The 19,410-nt window shown below is 48.0% G+C and overlaps 1 protein-coding gene across 1 annotated transcript in view; it reads left to right on the top strand.

Annotated features, from left to right (window-relative positions):
• The window catches only part of LOC146177743 (uncharacterized), a 137,855-nt gene extending 120,901 nt beyond the window's left edge, over window positions 1–16,954 (top strand). Inside the window, exons 4-5 of the mRNA XM_084581628.1 lie at window positions 3,465–3,886; window positions 16,874–16,954. Coding sequence (XP_084437754.1) covers window positions 3,465–3,886; window positions 16,874–16,954 — 503 coding nt within the window. The remainder of the gene's footprint in view (window positions 1–3,464; window positions 3,887–16,873) is intronic.
• The last annotated feature ends 2,456 nt before the right edge of the window (window positions 16,955–19,410 follow it).

The raw sequence follows: 19,410 nt of genomic DNA, 5'->3' as shown, positions 1-19,410 counted from the left end.
TAAGGAAGGAAGAGAAATTTTTGCCGTTCTCGTATTCTCACGCTGAGCTTGGAGCAGCTAGTCACAATGAATATTGCGCATTACCTAAGCAATCTTCGACATGCTTATAACACTTTTTTGCTGTGCGATTCAGGAAAGGATCACTATATCCCTGATTGAGAGCCTAGACACGCTATGTAGTATGATTATCCTCAAAAATCTAAATTAATAAAAGTGATTCATGCCAAAACAAACGCTTGTGCAAGATGGTAATTCAGTGAGTGTGACAGCGCAAAAAAGAGACGGGGACATATGGGACAAGCGATAATCTTCAGTTAAAGTCAGCGCTCGTTTGTGTATCGCCTTCGTCCCCGTCTCTTTTTTGCGCTGTCTACACCCTCTTGATGAAACACGTTACAAGCCAAGGAGAGACTAAATGATTGCTTTCAACATTCTTGTATGTATTTTCCATTCAGAAGCAAGAGAAAAGTCTATCCAGCTTGAGTAATCTCCAAATGCCGACGTTGCGGAAGGAGTAATAATAATAATAATAATAATAATAATAATAATAATAATAATAATAATAATAATAATAATAATAATAATAATAATACCAATCACAATGACCTGTCGTCGACCCCAGGTTATGAACAGCGGCTTAAGAATTTTCATGAAAAGCAAATACTCATTATGAAGCTGCAGCCCTCCAACTGGAAAAGAAAAGAAATTAATAATAGTGCAACATCTTAAGATGAGGGGTGAATGATATTAGTAAGTTCTAAAAAACGGAGTTTAACGTTACAGCCAGCATGACAGTAACAACGAATTACTGACATTCCGACTGATATACGAGAAGGAAGTGGACTTTTGCGGTATATGTACGAAAGGAGATATATAAAACGATGATGGCACTGGTTAACTGATGGTTAACGCCCATCAAAATAGGGCTGGTGACAACAGATAGCGACCTGAAAGGGTTAGTTCAAGAAACTGGCGGAAACAGCTAGGTCACCGGTGCAGGGCCGGGCTATTTGATTATCAGTAAGGGAGGCTGTTGTCTTTCATTGGAAGCAATCCCGCTGATTATGGTGGTGATGGATACTATAAATCTTCATCAAGATCCAAATAAAGCTATAAATAGCACGTTGAGCTTGAACCACGCGACCATTTCCTAAAGTCTGCAAGTGAGGGCTCATCTTAGGCAGGGTTCAAATCGCGCGACTTCACGTTACTCACCACGAGTGCCGAGACGTCGTTTCCGGGCTGCCTTCCAGTGGGCCGCGTTGCTCAACGTCGGCGTTGCGTTGCTGTCGCGTTCGTAGAGAACAGGAGGGAGAGAGGCGGAGAGAGGGAGGAAGGGATTGGGTGCGTTTCCTCGCCGTTGCCGCTGCATCGTCGCTCTCGCCAGAAATCTTTCGGGCGGGGAAGAAGTGGCGGTCTCGACGGCACCACTGCGGAAGAAAAAAAACAAGCAGACAAACGTGACTTCGCCGGCAGCACACACAGCCCTGCGAACCGGTTAGTGTCCCCGTTGCATCTTCGGCGATCAGCCTAAACACGGCCGTTTAAACATGGCTCAAACCATGGCACCATGGGAGTCAGCAGTTCAGATCGCAGCGGCGATTTGCTTGCTTGGCTGTGAAACATCTTTGAGAGCCCGCACTGGAATGTGGCTAGACCACGGACTAGACTGAGAGGCTATTTTCGGGGTCTTAAGGATGATCGCGCTACCTGGAAGCGGCCAATAAAGGTGTCAGCCGTTATTTTCTAAAAAGGCTTTTTTCTTCTTTTTTTGCCGCCTCATTTCTTAAGTTGTATCTCAAACTGTTGTTGATATAAAACTGTCTTGGTGTCGATTTCATTTAGTTTATTGTCATGCGCTTGTGTTGAATAAGTGCAACTTTTTTATATTACTTACCGCCGTAAATATCCGAACTTTTGTCGAGCCGTCTTTTTGTACATCTTTTATACATCTTACCGACTTATCGAGAATTTCGGAAGCGGTAAAGCCAAAGGGCTCTAGCAGAATTCTAGAATATTTTATTAGGCGGACGCTAAAACCCGGCTTCAACAGGTTTGACCAGCGCTCCGTTTCTTCTCTTCTCGCACATCAAAGTATGTTTATTGGAAGAGAAAATGAATAGAATCTTCGCGGAAAACAGGAATATTGGCACGTGTTTATTTAAAAGGGAAATTGTTCATGTATTATTGTAATCGGGTTAAATGTATACCGAACAGAAATGGGTTTGTTTGTCTGTTTTTTCGTTGTTACTTTTTAACGTGAATTTTGTGCAACGTAATACTTCGACCTCGTAAAATTATATTTGGTATCATTAGGCCCGTGGGCTCACAGCGATGCGCTCAACCTTATAAATTATAACCTTCAGCAGTGAACGCAGTCTGCGCTGCTATCTTTACTTGTGATAACATCGCACTTCTAACTCTTGTACCCATTCAAAACATGCGTTCTCATTTAGGTTATCACGTCTGCTGTCCATCGGTTCACGCTAGCTGCCATGTTTGCAACGTCAGGATGTAAAGATTCACGACTCTGTGGTTGCACACTGAAGCCCACTGTCTTTGTCTATGCTCATGCATCGTCAAGCACGTCCGGCTGGTTTCGATCCCGGGGAGTGATTGCGTCCCTCTAAACCTCGCGGTTCGCAAACTTCCACCTCCTGGCGCTAAGAAAATCCCTCATAGTGTGAAGATTGAAGTTTGCTTCATCTTCTCAACTGAGATGAAGCCAAAGCTTTTTCTTTTTATCTTGTACGTGCATTCCCAGCGTATAATGCAGCCATCGGCAGTCCTCGTCGCTATTGCTCATAACGTTCCGCAGAAATTGCACCCTCTAAACTAGTGATATAGAGCAATGGTTTCGTTTTCGAGGGCTTCTTGAAGAGTTTTATTTTTTTCCTCACAGCGATCACCACTAACATAATTTGGTAAGAAACTTTAGTACTACGCGATGTGTGTTTTGGTGTGCAGAGGGTTTCAAGAACGAGGCGTTTTTGTTTTTTCGAGAAACAACCCGCACAGTTCATTTTTCAAGGTGGCGGTGTGCTCTTCTTACCTCATACCTGCTATTTTTCCTGCCTGTGTGAGTAGTCAACTGACAGGAGCTAAAGTGCTAGTTCCAATAGAAATTTATTGATTAGTCAAAACATACTTATGTACACATCCACCACAATTACTTGCATGTACACCTCCGCCAATCACATACGCCTCCACAAAGTTATTACTTGTTATCTTTTGTGCTGCTAAGATAAACAATTTACAACAGAGGAACTCGCTGCTGTTTCAGGATGGATCGACTAAAGAGGGTAAATTGGCTAATAAAATCGTTTGTTTGATTTAAAATATCTTTCACTGCATTAGTACATCTGCAGAACCTTCATGGGCGCTTATACTGTTCTTTGCTTCGTATGTGTATATTTTAGTTCAAACCTTGAGCATTTTTTTCAATACACTTCTTTTTGTTGCAGGACCTTCCATGGATATATCTGAAAGTCGACCAACTATCGACCTTAGTTACCTCAGTGGGGTGTTTGAGCCCGATAAGCTGGAGGTGCTCTCATCCAGACTCCTGGAAGTCGTCAAAAATGCAGGCCTCATTGCAGCCGACGCGGTACGGGGCTCCCGATCGCAAGACGAAATCGACGACGCTTGCAATGTCTTCCTAGACCCCGTCGGCCTGGAACTACGTGAACTCGAGCCACGTCGCTATGGCCTCGTTTACAGGGACCAAGAGTTTAACGCCTTTGATGAAATGCAGGTGGGCCCAGACAGTGATGCGAGCCTGGACGCCGTGCTCCTCGCATCGTGGCTGCTGAGCTCCGGCAGAGTGTACTCACTGGAGCTGGGCTCCATGGAAACGGTTACGCAACCGCTTTCCGTTGTGATCAAGGCAACTCTTCCCTCTTGTTCAGGGACACTGCGCCTCTTGAAATTTGAGAGGTTCCGATTATCCGATGTCGATCTCGAGAACGTTCTCCATGATGCGACCTCATTGGAAGCGCTCGAGTCTGCACTTGATGAAACTCCCCTTACTCTTTCTCTTGGCCGTCTGCTGCTTGCAAGCGCCAGTTCATTGAAAGAGCTTGCAATAGGTCCCAACAACCTAAAGAGAGGAAGGGAGATTGTCGCTGGCGTGTGCCAATGCCTGAATCTGACATCACTGCACCTCTGGTGCGTGCCATTCGACGACGAGGGACTCAAGCTCTTCCAGGACTTCATAATAACAACTAAAAGTCTACAAACCTTGTCGGTAGACAACTGCGATCAGAGGGAGCTCACATCGATCCTCCACGCACTTCAATGTAACCGCAGCTTAAAGAAGGTGGAATTTTGTGCTAAGCATGAAGACGCAGAAAGCCAAGGAGAAGTAGCGCATGTACTTAAGCATAACACAACTCTGGAGTCCCTCAACCTGCATAATATGTATCTGATGTCATCGGAAAGCATCGTTTGCGTCTTCGCAGCGCTGAAACAAAACAGAACGTTGAAGCACTTCGGAGTACAACTTGTCGATCTTATGAAAGATGCCCGTGATGAAGCAGAATCTGTGTCAATCGTAGTGGCACTTATTCGAAAGAACAGAACGTTAGAGAGCTTGCACATCCAGTGGTGTAAAATGAAGAACAACACTATGAAACTGCTTGCGCAAGCCTTGGAGACCAATCCTATTCTGAGGATTGTCCGAATTGATACATGCTACTTACAAGACGAAGAGGACAGCATCAGCTTCCGTGAAGCTGTCAGGTCCAGCTGTGACAGAATCCAGACAAGTTGGAACCGCGCTGGCTTGGAAGAGCTAGCGCTTGCCCTTTGTCACAAACCCCCGCCTTTACGGTCACAAGAGGTGCGGGATCCCCTTTACGATTACTCGTCGTTCCTCTATGAGGGTTGTGAACACATTTAAAAGTTAGGCCGGTCAACCCGTGAAGCACGTGTGTCGGTGTGTGATTGAGGAATAAGTACAAATAGGTCACTTTCTTTTACAAACAATTGAAGGTTTATAAATAGCAGACCAAAATTACACTGATAATAATAGAGTACAATGAAAGAGAATACAACGCCACGACAAGATATTGATAAAGACGAAGAAATAAATGATAAGACAAAAAAAAATAACCCGACAATGAACAAAACACTGTGATAAAAATATGAAGACTATAAAGATAATAAAGCAGGTATTTCAGATATTATAAGTATGAGCAAAAGTTACATAAGAACACAGCGTAAAATACTACTAAGTCAGGTCAAAAGTTAACAAAGCGAAAATAATGTTCGATTGGACAACAGTCCGAAATTCTCACGTCTTTCTTGTTTGCTGAGGCGTCGAAGGCTGTGTTGCTCGGTAGCGGCGGCCGTACAGGTGCAGAGGACGATGCGTCGATCGCGGGCCCGAAGAACACAATACGCTTTCGGAGCACCGCGGAGTGGCCGGAAGTTTGAATCTTCCCAAACGCACTGGTGAGGGCGTTCTGCTGTCGGTTATTTTATACCCTCGGCCGACTACGCAGCAGCCGCGTCAAGGACAGGCGGTCACTGCCCCATCGGCTTGTCGAATCTTGTCCAGAGGAGCGACGGAGTCCCGTGAATTTCGCTCTATATTCCAGCCATAAGCTCCCGCATCTTCCGCTGTATAATAGGTGAGGCAGCTTGTGACACTGCCCCCCACTGAAGAATATTGCCTCGGAATATTCTAGAACTCCACAAGCGCCGAGAACGATGTTATTACGCCCCTATAGAGGGGTGCAGTAGATTGGGTCCGTTCAGTGCACTGAAGATCGTTCGTCACTCACTACCGTTCATGACGCGCACCATATACGCACTGATCTGAACCCGCACACACCACAACACTGTAGTTCTTCAGTCATGTCTTGCACACATGTCACAAGTCACGGATCACTGATAACAATCAAGTGCACATATATATACAGGCACATCGTGTACGATTTTCATTACACAATCAACACAATGCAGCTATGCAGTAGTGCAAGCTTAACAACTATTCCAGCCGGCTCATGTAATCTGCTCCCACGTTCTCGCTGCCTTTAATATACTCGACACGGAAGTTGTATTCCTGAAGCTTAATACTCCAGCGTCTGTGTCTTCTTCTGCCGATATTACTGCACCGACAGCTGCAACAATGGTGTCGTCTTTCCTTTGCTGGTATCTCTTCAGCATATTGATGTGGAATATTTTTGTGGCATGGCCCAAATCCACTTCATAGTCGACATCGCCCCTGCGGCTGATGACCGAAAAGGGACCCTTCCATTGCATGAGCAGCTTATTGTGCTCTGTGGGAAGAAGAATAAGAACCTTCTCTCCCGGTTTGAGTGAGCGTTTGCGGCTCTTGATGTTGTAGTAGCGGCTGTAACGCTCTCCTGCGCGCTCTAGCTCTTCGTGGGCAAGTTTACAGGTATTTTCCAGTCTGTCCCGTAGAGCAAGCACATACTCGTACGTCGTTCGCAACTCGTTAGGGATGGTTGCATTCGTCCAAAGCTCTCCAAGTACAGCCAGGGGTCCACGCACATTTCGCCCATATAACAGTTCGAATGGGGAAAAGCCGAGGCTTTCTTGGGGCACTTCCCTGTATGCAAACAAAAGTGGAGCCAGGTAGCGATCCCAATCGGTTGGTCTCTCTTGACACATGCGCTTGAGCATTTGTTTAAGCGTGCCGTTAAACCGTTCGACTAGGCCGTTCGCTATCGGGTGGTAGGGAGAGGTATGCAGCTGTTTTACTGACAACAGGCGGCTAACCTCCTTCATTACTTCGGACGTAAAATTCGTGCCCCTGTCACTGAGGACCTCCCTGGCACTCCTACACGGGAAAACATTTCGACAAGTGCTTCGGCTACCCTTTCGGTCTCGACGCTAGAAAGTGCGACTGCATCAGGGTACCGAGTGGCATAGTCCACCATGGTCAGGATGTACCGATTGCCTTGAGCGGGCTTCGGGTTGAGTGGACCAACGATGTCGATCGCCACCCTCTGAAACGGTGTCTCAATGACGGGCACTCGAACCAAAGGCGCTCGTGTGGTGTGACCCTTCGGAGTTGTGCGTTGGCACAGATCGCAAGAGGCAACGAACCGCTTAGCGTCAGCCTGCATTTCTGGCCAGAAGAATTCTGTCTGAAGCTTCAGTAGGGTTTTCTTCGCGCCTTGGTGGCCTCCCATCAACCCATCATGTGCCAGCTTGAGAATAGCTGATCTGTACTTTTGGGGCACAACAACTTGAGTGTACTCCCCGCCCGACTCGGCGACGTATTTCCTTTGAAGGACGCCGTTAGCAATGAAAAACTGGTGGCTACCCTTTCCTTTCTTCGCTTGCGGCGGGCCTACGCGATCGAAACACGAGCGTAGGGTCGCGTCATTCTCTTGCTCTTGAACCAACTCTTCGCGGCATACACTAGGGAGGCCTTGCAGGACTTTAAGCTTTTTCAGCGTTTTATCCCTGCACGCCTGCGCTCTAGTCACTACCGGACAAGCTTCAACGGCATCCGAAATGGGTGCGGGGCTCTCGGTGTCAGGCGCTAGCTCTTCAACTTTTACTGCTGTGGACTTCGTAGTCTCGCTTTTTGTTGTCTTGTGCCAGTTCGGATCGGGGTCGTCTGCTGGCCTAGCACCTTCCACATTTCCCAGCACCAAATCGTACAAGGGATTCTCCATACACTTAGCGAGAAGTCGTCCCTGAAAGTACGGGGTGTCGACATCGACCCAAGCTTCTGGGAGCATTAGGACTGAGCGGTCAAGTAGGTAAACTGGAGACTTCGTATCGGTGATATCTTCTTTCCGTACTAAGTCCTTTCTTACCACCACCGTGTTGCAGCCTGTGTCTCTCAGGACTCGGACTGTCTGGCCTCCGATCATGCCGGCTACGACAGGTAAGCATTCCTTGACGGCGCATTCTTTACTGGTGAACCCAGCGTTGATGACGGGGATCTTCCCTCCATCCTTAAGTTCGAGGTATCCGTTCTCAACACATACTGCAGCGGACTCCCGATTTTCTTCTCTCTGTTTCGGGGCCCCATTTGCCCAGCATCTCCAGCTTGGATGACCTGGTTTTCCGCATTTGTGGCATTTCTTGGGCGGTCCCGATCCGTCGGATGGGGCGGCCCGGCAATTTTCGGGGCGGTGTCCCGTGCGTGAACAAATAAAACATTTCTTTTCATCGCTGCTCTTCGCATCCGATGATTGAAGCAAATTTTCCCTTCTCTCGGTCGTCTTGGAGACGGCGTTTTCTGCCTTATTCTTCGGGGTGCTTCGCTTTCCGAAGTTTGACCAGCCATGGGCCTTGTCGTGACGCTGGGGCTACGTCGACCCGGCCTTCACTTGGTAGCGTGCAGAGACTCGGGGTTGAAGAAGGACTGAATCTTCGAAGTTGGTAAAATATATACAAGCAGGTTTAATGGCACTTTGAGAAAACTTATTTACAAGATTATTTACACGAAAAAGAAGGGTACATCAGCAATATGGCAAGCGTTAAGAGTTCATAGCGAGAAGCGACTGGATGAGCCGTTTACCCAGGGCCCAGAGCCATTTCGTGCTCTGCAGCGTCCTTAAAACCCCCTATGTCCAGCCCCTCTCTGAAGATGCTGACCAACCAAATCCAGGGCACGCCCCTCAGATATCGGCATCCAATCGAACACATCACTGCACTGATGGTCTGAAGCACTGACTGGCCCGGCATTGTTTCGTTGAGCCTGGTCACTTGTTGGCGGGAAAAGCTTGGGAACGGGGAGGAGGTACATTTCTCAGCCAAGAATCGATAGGCAGCTGGTTCCGGCAAGTGGATTTACTTCTCAGAAACCCAAGTGCACGTGGGCGCCGCATACGCTCCCAGCATTGTCCGTTTTCGACAATTGCAAATCTTTCCTGCATTCCCGGGAAATCATTTAATGGCCGTATGCGTCATGCTCCTTTCTTGCCCTGCACGTCAGCGGACATGTCACTCTGTCGTCTCCTTTGGATAGGAGGCATTCATCACTGGAGGATAGCACTTCTCGACTGGAAGGGTGAACAAAAGAAAGAAATCACTTCCTGCTATTTCCCGCAGGGGGACGTTTCTTTGTGTTTTTCCAGACGTTCTCTTGACAGGGTCAATTTGGCATTTGCAGGGTGTCCACAAAGCAAAACGGGCTTACAAAAAGGATTTATGGAAACAGGCTCACTTAGAGCCATTGGACCATCACCACATATCCACAGCACTTATCCATGCCCACAGGCGAACAATAGAGCGCGCAAATGCGGATGCATGGTCGTAACAGCCTCCTCCCCCGTCAGAAGAGTCTCGGAGGGCAGCAGTCGCAGCTGCTGCATGAAGAGACGACTTAATGGCCTGCACATGAACGCTTGAAGCTCGCTGTTGCTTGTCGCGTTGTCTTGATTGTCGTAGGCCAAATTGCTCGAGCTGTCTGAAACTCAACCACATGTCGAAGCAAGCACTCGGCTCCCGTCTGAAGAGACCAGGTCAAAAGAAAACTGCCATTGTTGTTCGAGAAAAGCCCACTCTCAAGACGTTCAGGACCCACGTATTCCTAGAAAACCAAACGTGCTGCTTTACATAGTCACACATATACAAGCGCACGAGAAAAAAAAATAAAAACCTGATTATCAATTTGGATACGTGGTGAGGAACACCTCGGACTGCTTAGAAACAGCGGCTAAGCGCGTCCGCATTCCCATTTAACTTCCCCTTTTTGTATCTTATTTCAAAATTGTACTGCTGTAAAATCAAGCTCCACCTAAGAAGGCGACTGTTCTTAGATGTCGCAGTTTGCAGCCAAGCCAGGGGACAATGGTCCGTCTCTACGGTGAATTTGGCCCCTCCAAGATAGCACTTCAATTTTTGAATGGCCCATACAATGCAAGCGCACTCTTTCTCTGACGCGCAATAAGCCCTCTCTCTAGAACTCAGTTTTCTGCTCAAGTAGAGCACGGGGTGCTCATTACCGTCGTCATCTCTCTGGCAGAGAACAGCACCTAGCCCTCGATCACTGGCATCACACTGGACCGTGAATTCTCGGTCATAGTCTGGAGCTCGCAATACCGGACGGCTAATCAGCACAGCCTTCAGGTTTACGAAGGAGGCTTCCTTTTGTTCGTCCCAGACTACATTTGTCGGTTCTGTCTTGCGGAGAGCGTCGGTCAGAGGGCTAGCCAAAGCTGAATAGTTAGGGATGTAGTGATTGTAGTACCCAGTCAGACCCAGGAATGCTCGAATTTCCGTCTTCGTGCTCGGCCGCGGGTAGTCTGCTACCGCAGAAATCTTAATCTCGCTGGGTTTCCTGAAACCTTGACCTACATTGTGACCCAAGTAGTCCACGGTCGCCCTTGCCAGGCAACATTTCTCGGCCTTTACGGTTAGTCCCGCTTGACGCAAAAGGCTCAGTACAGCTCTTAGATGTACCATATGGTCCGCCCATGAGTCGGAAAAAACCGCAATGTCGTCCAAATAAGGCACCGCGAATGTTTCACACCCCTTTAAAACCCTATCCATGAGTCGGGAAAAATAAAATGGAGCATTTTTGAGCCCGAAACTCATCATTGTTGGCTGGTAGCTGCCCGTCGGAGTGACGAAAGCCGCGTATCTGCTGGCGCGTTCAGTGAGCGGTACTTGCCAGTATCCTCGAGTAAGGTCCAGCGTAGTCACATATGCCGCTCTACTGACCTGTTCTACTCTCTCCTCAATATTCGGAATAGGATACACTTGATCCCTGGTGAGAGAATTTAGCTTTCGGTAGTCTACCACAGGCCTAGGGTCTTTACCTGGAGCTTCTACTAAGATCATAGGCGAAGCATAATCGCTTTCCGAGGGTTTTATTACTCCCAATTCCAGCATGCGAGTTACTTCCCTATCCAGAATTTCTCTTTGCCTTGGAGAAAATCGGTAGCACCTTGATCGCACTGGCACGTCTGAAGTCAGCTCAATATCGTGCTCAGTCAAATCAGTTCTGCCTGGCCTGTCCACGAAGCAGGCCTCAAACTCTGTTATTATTTCGCCCAGATCGGACAGCTGGGATTTCTTTAGTTCTCCTCTCTGCTCCGTCTTTCTGAGAAGCTCCTGAGCGTTGCTTCCTTTTCCGCTGAGGCAAATCAAGTTATCCCCAATCTCCTCAGGAAGGTTTAACGTTAGATTTACCATGGTTTCCCTCTGCTCATAAGGCTTCATAAGATTGCAATGATAAATGCGCACTGCTTTACGCCTATCGGGGATTTTCACTGCGTAGTTAGTGTCAGAAAGCTCTGCAACGACTTTAGCAGGTCCTTCCCACTGTGCTTCGAGCTTATTCTTGGGATCATTGGCTTGCTCCATAGCTAAGTCCTCTCGGGTTCCACTTAGAAGTCTCGTGAGATTACTAGACACCGGCGGCAAGAGGTTACTCTCTAGAACGTCCTCATTCCGTGTCTTATCAAGCTCACTTTCAAGTTGACTTATCTGAGATGCCTCGCTCTCAAAGTTTTCTGACCCGCTATCTTCCGCATCGACCACTGTTTTAACTGCCGTTTCCTCCGCTGTGGATTCTTCTGGAATGAGCAGTGTAGCTAGTTCTCGCGCCTTTGAACGTGTTAAGGCTTGCACAACTCTGTCTCCGAAAAGGATGCCCCTCTTTCGCAGTAGCATGTCCGATTTGTTAGAGAACAAATACGGATAGCACTTAGGAAGCTTTCCTGAAACGGCAGCCTCGGTTGTTAACTTGCCGAAAGGGCCCTCGATGACCACGTTCGCGATTGGCAAGCACACACTCTGTTCCTCCACTACCTGGCGGATCCATGCACACTGTCCTGTATAGTCGGAAGGCGACACATACGCCGGATGGACAACATCCATCGTTGCGGCCGAATCGCGCAGTACCTTGCAAGGCTTCCCGTTGACTACTAGGTCATGCAGGTAGGGTTCTAAAAGCTGCATATTTTCATCGCAGTCCCTGACATACGAGAAAGCAATCTTTTCTTTCCGGCAGTTGACGGCAATGTGACCCTGCTCATTACACCTAAAGCATGTGAGCGGCTTCCTAGCCTCAAGCTTATTCTTTGTGTTCTGCACGTTGGTCACTTCCCCACTTTTCTCACTGCCGTCCTTTCTAGGGAATTTGCCTGAAGAAACCTTCATTTCTTCGTTTCCAACTCTAGCAAAGTGCCTTTCCTGACGGTTATTCACACTGAACTTGGGATTGCGGGGCCTATCCACTGCTGGGTTGCTGAATTGTCGGCGCGAAGCATACTCCTCAATAAGTTCGGCAGCTTCAGTTGCCGACTTAATTTCGCCTCGGTCCTGTAACCAATTTCTTTCTTTTTCTGGGAGGCAGTTATAAAACTGCTCCAAAAGAATTCGCTCGACTACAGCGTCCCTATCACTGTAGGAATCTGTGCTCTTTAGCCACTCGCCCAAATTTACTCTTAAATTGTACAGGAATTCAGGGTAACTCTCGTCCCTGGACTTAGTAGCGTTCCGAAAACGTTGTCTGAACGCCTCGGCGCTAAGCCTATACTTTCTCAGAAGGCAAGCTTTGACCTTCTCGTAGTTGTCCGCGTCCTCCTTGCTTAGCCGCGCGACAACCTCCGCTGCCTCGCTGGGCAGAACCGTCAATAATCTCTGAGACCAAGTGTCTCGCTGGAAGGACAGTTTTTCGCAGGTTCGCTCAAAGTTAGCCAGATACAGACCGATATCCCCTGATATCACATATGGCTGCATGTACTTTGACATCTTGAAATCTGCCTCCTTGTTGAGACGAGGTACCGCTAGCTGGGGACAATCGCCCGACCTCTTGCTCAACTCTAGTTCTAATTTCCGGAGCTCAATTTCTTGGTCCAGCTTTTTTGCTTCTCTTTCAAGCTTCTCACGTTCGTGCTCCCTTTCCTCTTTTTCCCTCTCAAGTTCACGCTCCCTTTCCTCTTTTTCCCTCTGACGTTCGCGCACCCTTTCCTCTTTTTCCCTCTCAAGTTCACGCTCACGCCTCTTTTCCTCTTTTTCCCGCTCTTTCTGCTGTCTGAGCTGCTCCTCCTTTTTTTGGGCGATGAGGTTCCATGCTTCACTGAGCTCCTCATCATCGGCTCCCAAATCTGTGATTGCCTTTATAATCAAAGGTTTTCGTGCCAAACCACTTGTATCAATTCCCAATTCCTCACACAATTGCAACAGTTCCGGTTTCTGCAGCTTTTGTAGGTCCATGATCGCTCCGAGTGTCGGCTACTTCCAAAACAACAGTGCAAACTACCAAACCTAAAGGCGTTTCAACACTTTTTACCAGTTCTAAAATCTAACCCTGTTCTAGAACCTGGTCCACATCAGAAGAAAAGCCAAGCACTCACCCACACATGCGATCGATGTTCCGAGCTGCTCTCTTGTTGGCCGATTGTTGCTCCTGCTTGTTGCTTGAGATGCCACCTCCGATCACCAGATGTTGTGGCTTGTAGATTCTGATCCACCTCGAATCACCAGATGTTGTAGCTTGTAGATCCAGATCCCAACGCTGGTCACCAGTTGTGACGCTGGGGCTACGTCGACCCGGCCTTCACTTGGTAGCGTGCAGAGACTCGGGGTTGAAGAAGGACTGAATCTTCGAAGTTGGTAAAATATATACAAGCAGGTTTAATGGCACTTTGAGAAAACTTATTTACAAGATTATTTACACGAAAAAGAAGGGTACATCAGCAATATGGCAAGCGTTAAGAGTTCATAGCGAGAAGCGACTGGATGAGCCGTTTACCCAGGGCCCAGAGCCATTTCGTGCTCTGCAGCGTCCTTAAAACCCCCTATGTCCAGCCCCTCTCTGAAGATGCTGACCAACCAAATCCAGGGCACGCCCCTCAGATATCGGCATCCAATCGAACACATCACTGCACTGATGGTCTGAAGCACTGACTGGCCCGGCATTGTTTCGTTGAGCCTGGTCACTTGTTGGCGGGAAAAGCTTGGGAACGGGGAGGAGGTACATTTCTATTCTTCAGCCAAGAATCGATAGGCAGCTGGTTCCGGCAAGTGGATTTACTTCTCAGAAACCCAAGTGCACGTGGGCGCCGCATACGCTCCCAGCATTGTCCGTTTTCGACAATTGCAAATCTTTCCTGCATTCCCGGGAAATCATTTAATGGCCGTATGCGTCATGCTCCTTTCTTGCCCTGCACGTCAGCGGACATGTCACTCTGTCGTCTCCTTTGGATAGGAGGCATTCATCACTGGAGGATAGCACTTCTCGACTGGAAGGGTGAACAAAAGAAAGAAATCACTTCCTGCTATTTCCCGCAGGGGGACGTTTCTTTGTGTTTTTCCAGACGTTCTCTTGACAGGGTCAATTTGGCATTTGCAGGGTGTCCACAAAGCAAAACGGGCTTACAAAAAGGATTTATGGAAACAGGCTCACTTAGAGCCATTGGACCATCACCACATATCCACAGCACTTATCCGTGCCCACAGGCGAACAATAGAGCGCGCAAATGCGGATGCATGGTCGTAACAGCCTCCACATACTTTTCTGCCCTTGCTACTGTTTCAGAGAAGGATGTGTCCTTCTTTTCTTTCAAAAACATTTGTAGCGGAGTGGCGCAGTTAGAAAGGAACTGTTCCTTTAGAATCAGGTCAAAGAGATCTGCGTACTCTTTCTTTGTGTCCGACAGCTCTATCCATCTGTCTAGGAAGTTCTGAAGACGCGTCACGAACTGTGAACACGTTTCCTCGTTCCGGGGACTAGCAGATCTGAATTTTTCTCTGAACCCTTCCTCTGTCATACGGAAGCGAATCATGAGTGCCTGCCGGAGCTTGTTGTAGTCCAAGCACTCGGACGCAGACATGCGACTAAAAACGCTGAGCGCTTCGCCGCTTAAACATAGACTAAGGGCTGTAGCCCACTGGTCGCGAGGCCAATTCTGACTCTCAGCGACGCGCTCGAAACGCATGAGGTAAGCGTCAAGGTCGTCCCTGCCCTCATTAAAAACCGGCATCAGCTTGTGCGGGCTTATGCGTTCGGGCCGAGCAGCTTGACTCTCCCCCGTTTCTGACCTTGTCTCTCCGGTGCTGTTAGCGTCAGTTGCCGGATTATTAGGTAGGTCTCGTCGGAGTATCAGTAACTCCTTTTCTTTTTCCATCTCCGCCATCCGTAACTCCTTTTCTTTCTCCATCTCCGCCATCCGGAGTTTAGATTCTAGTTCTGCCTCCTCTTTCCGCCGCGTACGTTCCTCATTGCGTTCTTCTCTGCGACGAGCTCGCTCCTGATCTACCCATTTGAGCAGCTCTTGACCCTCAAAGCCAAAAGTTCGGCCATACTCAACAAGCCGTTCTAACTCTGCATCAGCCATGTTAGGTGGAAAGCGTTATGCAGTGCTAGGATACAACACTAAAAAAATTGCACCTACTCCTCTCTCCCTCACCGACACTTGATTGACCAGTCCTGTTCGCGGACGCCAATTATGTCACAAACCCCCGCCTTTACGGTCACAAGAGGTGCGGGATCCCCTTTACGATTACTCGTCGTTCCTCTATGAGGGTTGTGAACACATTTAAAAGTTAGGCCGGTCAACCCGTGAAGCACGTGTGTCGGTGTGTGATTGAGGAATAAGTACAAATAGGTCACTTTCTTTTACAAACAATTGAAGGTTTATAAATAGCAGACCAAAATTACACTGATAATAATAGAGTACAATGAAAGAGAATACAACGCCACGACAAGATATTGATAAAGACGAAGAAATAAATGATAAGACAAAAAAAAAATAACCCGACAATGAACAAAACACTGTGATAAAAATATGAAGACTATAAAGATAATAAAGCAGGTATTTCAGATATTATAAGTATGAGCAAAAGTTACATAAGAACACAGCGTAAAATACTACTAAGTCAGGTCAAAAGTTAACAAAGCGAAAATAATGTTCGATTGGACAACAGTCCGAAATTCTCACGTCTTTCTTGTTTGCTGAGGCGTCGAAGGCTGTGTTGCTCGGTAGCGGCGGCCGTACAGGTGCAGAGGACGATGCGTCGATCGCGGGCCCGAAGAACACAATACGCTTTCGGAGCACCGCGGAGTGGCCGGAAGTTTGAATCTTCCCAAACGCACTGGTGAGGGCGTTCTGCTGTCGGTTATTTTATACCCTCGGCCGACTACGCAGCAGCCGCGTCAAGGACAGGCGGTCACTGCCCCATCGGCTTGTCGAATCTTGTCCAGAGGAGCGACGGAGTCCCGTGAATTTCGCTCTATATTCCAGCCATAAGCTCCCGCATCTTCCGCTGTATAATAGGTGAGGCAGCTTGTGACACCCTTCCACAAAGCTGTGTGGAAAGTTTATCTTTCTCATGGTATCTGGAGTTCGAAAGTGCTCCTCTTGTGCCTGTGCTTAGAGGACTTTCTGCAAACAGAACCATCACGCGTTTGCATATACACGACATTGGTAGTTTTGGTGAAGCTGAAATTGCCGCTCTCGCCGACTACCTGCGAAGCACCGTAGTCCTGAAGTGGATCAGCATGACCTTTGAGATCGAAATCCCGGTCTTCGGCATACCATTGATCGACGCACTCGCTGAGAATGCCAGCGTGTGCCGAGTAGGATTCGGCCATTTCGACATGGGCCGCGAGGCGTGCGAACACTTTGGCGCAATGCTTGCTAAAAATTGCACCCTACAATGGGTGTTGCAAGACGAGCGATACGCGTGTTCCGAAGAGCTGAAGCCCATTGCACAGGGCATGGAAAGTAATTACACGCTTCTAGGCCTGACACTTGCTAGCAAGCCACCGTGTCCTGCTTGGTCTCGAATTGGACGCGCCGTAGCTGCCAATGGCCGCTGGCTGAACAGGGCCGTTGACTTTGTACTGGGAACTGTGATAGAAGGTGAGAATAGCCAATGCGAGGAAGCATTTCGCGTGTTTTTTAAACTCGAGTCTCTTCGCGAACAGCTTGTGAAAGTGACGTCATCGTCAACTGTGGAGGAGCTCATAGAGGCCGCCCGAAGGCGTCTTCCAGAGTCGAGCGTGTGAAGAATCTGTGCGATGAAACGTGTGCCGTGCAGGTTCAGAAGATCCTACCTCTTCCTTATGCCTTCTTATGCGAGAAAAAGGTCAGAGACATCATTTTTGGACTACCCTTGTATGGTCAAGATATTCCTGACGCTGCAACATATGACAACCTCTCTGTTATACTTCCACAGTAAGTTCCATTTTTACAATAACTCGGGGTAGACATGTAAAGTTCTCTTCCGCATTGAACACAAACCCTTAAGTTATTGCTTGCCGTAATTATTTTGGTGTTCGCCCGCCTGGCCCACGATTTCGGGGTCGAATTCCATCCGCAATCGGTGCGTTTCGTTGGAGCCGAAATGCAGGATTGGCAACGTTCTCTGGAATCTCAGCACATGGTAATGAAGCCTAGGTAGACTAGATAATTCAGAAGCCCTTCTCTACGGCGCACTGCAATTCCCCCAGTGCTTCGGGATGCTTAACACTAGATATCATATTGTCACATTTTTAGCTTAATAAAACTAGTCCTTGCAAATATTCAAAATATATTCTCAGTTGGTGTGGTTAACGGGCTTAACGTCCTGTTGTAATACACGCAGCGGTGAATGGTGGTGGCAGGAGCGCGCGCTAGCCCGGCTGCGGAGCTGGTTACGAGAGACAACGCCGACGGCAACGACGACGTGAAACGCAGTAACGGGCGCCAAAGAGCTCTAAAACGCACTCTGATACCGGCAAGGAGAGCAGAAAGCTGAGAGATTTGGTTGTTATAAGTCACAATAAAAACACTACAATAAACGATGACAAAACAAACCACAGCTCGAGAGCTGAGTTTCTGCTGATTTGTTACAGGCATGAATATTCATAATTTTTTCTGCCGAAAACATGATCACATTCAGCGGTAGTATTGTTGTTTTAGTTTGGTAATAGTTTTGTCGTGTTCCTTTTACTATCTACTTTCTCCTCCTTTGCTCCGTCGTGTGCGGTCCTTTTTGCTGAAAAAGAAATGGCAAATGTGCAACGTTATTTCTTTGCCGTTTCTCTGCAGCTTTTAGAACCTGTCAAGTCTACTGTGTAACCGGCCACTTGTAAAATCTCTTACGCGATCAGGGACAGGATGTCTCGATAACAGACGTTTGCAATGATAGCCAGTTGCTTTTGGCCTGAAGCAATGCGCCTGGCTGTGTTGCTGGGGGAGTAGAGAACCGGCGTTATCGTGTGAGTCGTTGGCGGTCGATAAGCTCTGCAGCTTAGAGATACCGCAGGTAAGTTGCTCCTTGGGCACCTAATCTACCACGTCGCTTTGTCTTTACGTACCAGGTGGTAGAAGCCTTGCTACTACCGTCTGTGTGTAATTATATCTCCAGCAACGCCCATCATATGTAAACATTACAGAAGCCGGCAACGCTTGAAGTTAGCCGCTTTGCAGCCGGAAAAACGAAGCGCCAGTATTAAGGTGACAGCGGTTTCACGGGCTCATTTTCTTATTGTTTTTAACAGCAATGAGCTAAAAATGACGACCACGGCTTTGAAATTTGTCCTCTAAATTATAAACAGTTACAATCTAGAACCGGTATCGTCGACATATTGGGGCGGGAGTGATGCTGTCAGAGGCGAAGCCGAGGGCATCCCTATGGACATCGCGCGTCATTGACGCGCAAGCGAATACGTGGCAACCATTGTCTCAGCTGTGCTAATGCCGCGAGATACCTTCGCAGTAGCTAATTATTGTTGGGAAGGGCGTCGCAACATTATGTCCTTATCGATGCTGGCGCAAAACTTTATCGGGTCCGTCCTTGTTTTACACGCCACGCCATTTTAGCAAGCGACAAAAGACATTGCGGTTGGAAGTAGTAATGTTTAAAACAACAAAGATATACCAAGGGCACTTAACAGTATACTTAAGTGCTGTAAATGCAAGAAGATTAATATCTTGTCGCGACTTCTGTTGCGAGGTTCATTACTCAAATGACGCTCGAATGAACTGGTTTTTATTGACAGCGCGCAGTAGCGTGTGTTGTGTGGCTTAGCCGACAGCCTGTCCGACTAGCAACCCTAGGGTCATGTGCGCTCGTATAGCGCTTATAACCCTCTTTTTTCCTTGGGCGAAATCATTTCCTCCCAGATTAAATCGTTTAAAGGCCCACTGTCCACCCTCCGGTCGAAAATATTTTATTCCCCGGTTACTGTGAGACTTCGCCCCCAGAACACAAGGCCGCAAAATGTTTTTGAAAAGAGTAACTAATAACGCAGTTACAGCCACAGCAATCACCCGATCCTGTCATGCTTCTCTCCTTCCGTTCCCTCGCAAAGGTTTTTCACTCTCCTGCCCGAGGTCGTCTAGCCTCCGCGAGACAAATTCTCCTTCCTCCTCCGCGTTTGGCGGGAGGTGGGGCGTGGCAATCCGCGAGCGCGAAAAAAAAAACTGCCGAGGGAGCGCGCGCCGCTGGATTCAGTCTGGCCGTGGCGAGGGAAAAGCG

Source organism: Amblyomma maculatum, chromosome 10 (genome assembly GCF_055883805.1).
Source record: "Amblyomma maculatum isolate TAMU_Amacu chromosome 10, ASM5588380v1, whole genome shotgun sequence".
In the NCBI taxonomy this organism is placed as follows: Eukaryota; Metazoa; Arthropoda; class Arachnida; order Ixodida; family Ixodidae; genus Amblyomma; species Amblyomma maculatum.
This window is presented reverse-complemented; position numbering and strand designations above follow the sequence as displayed.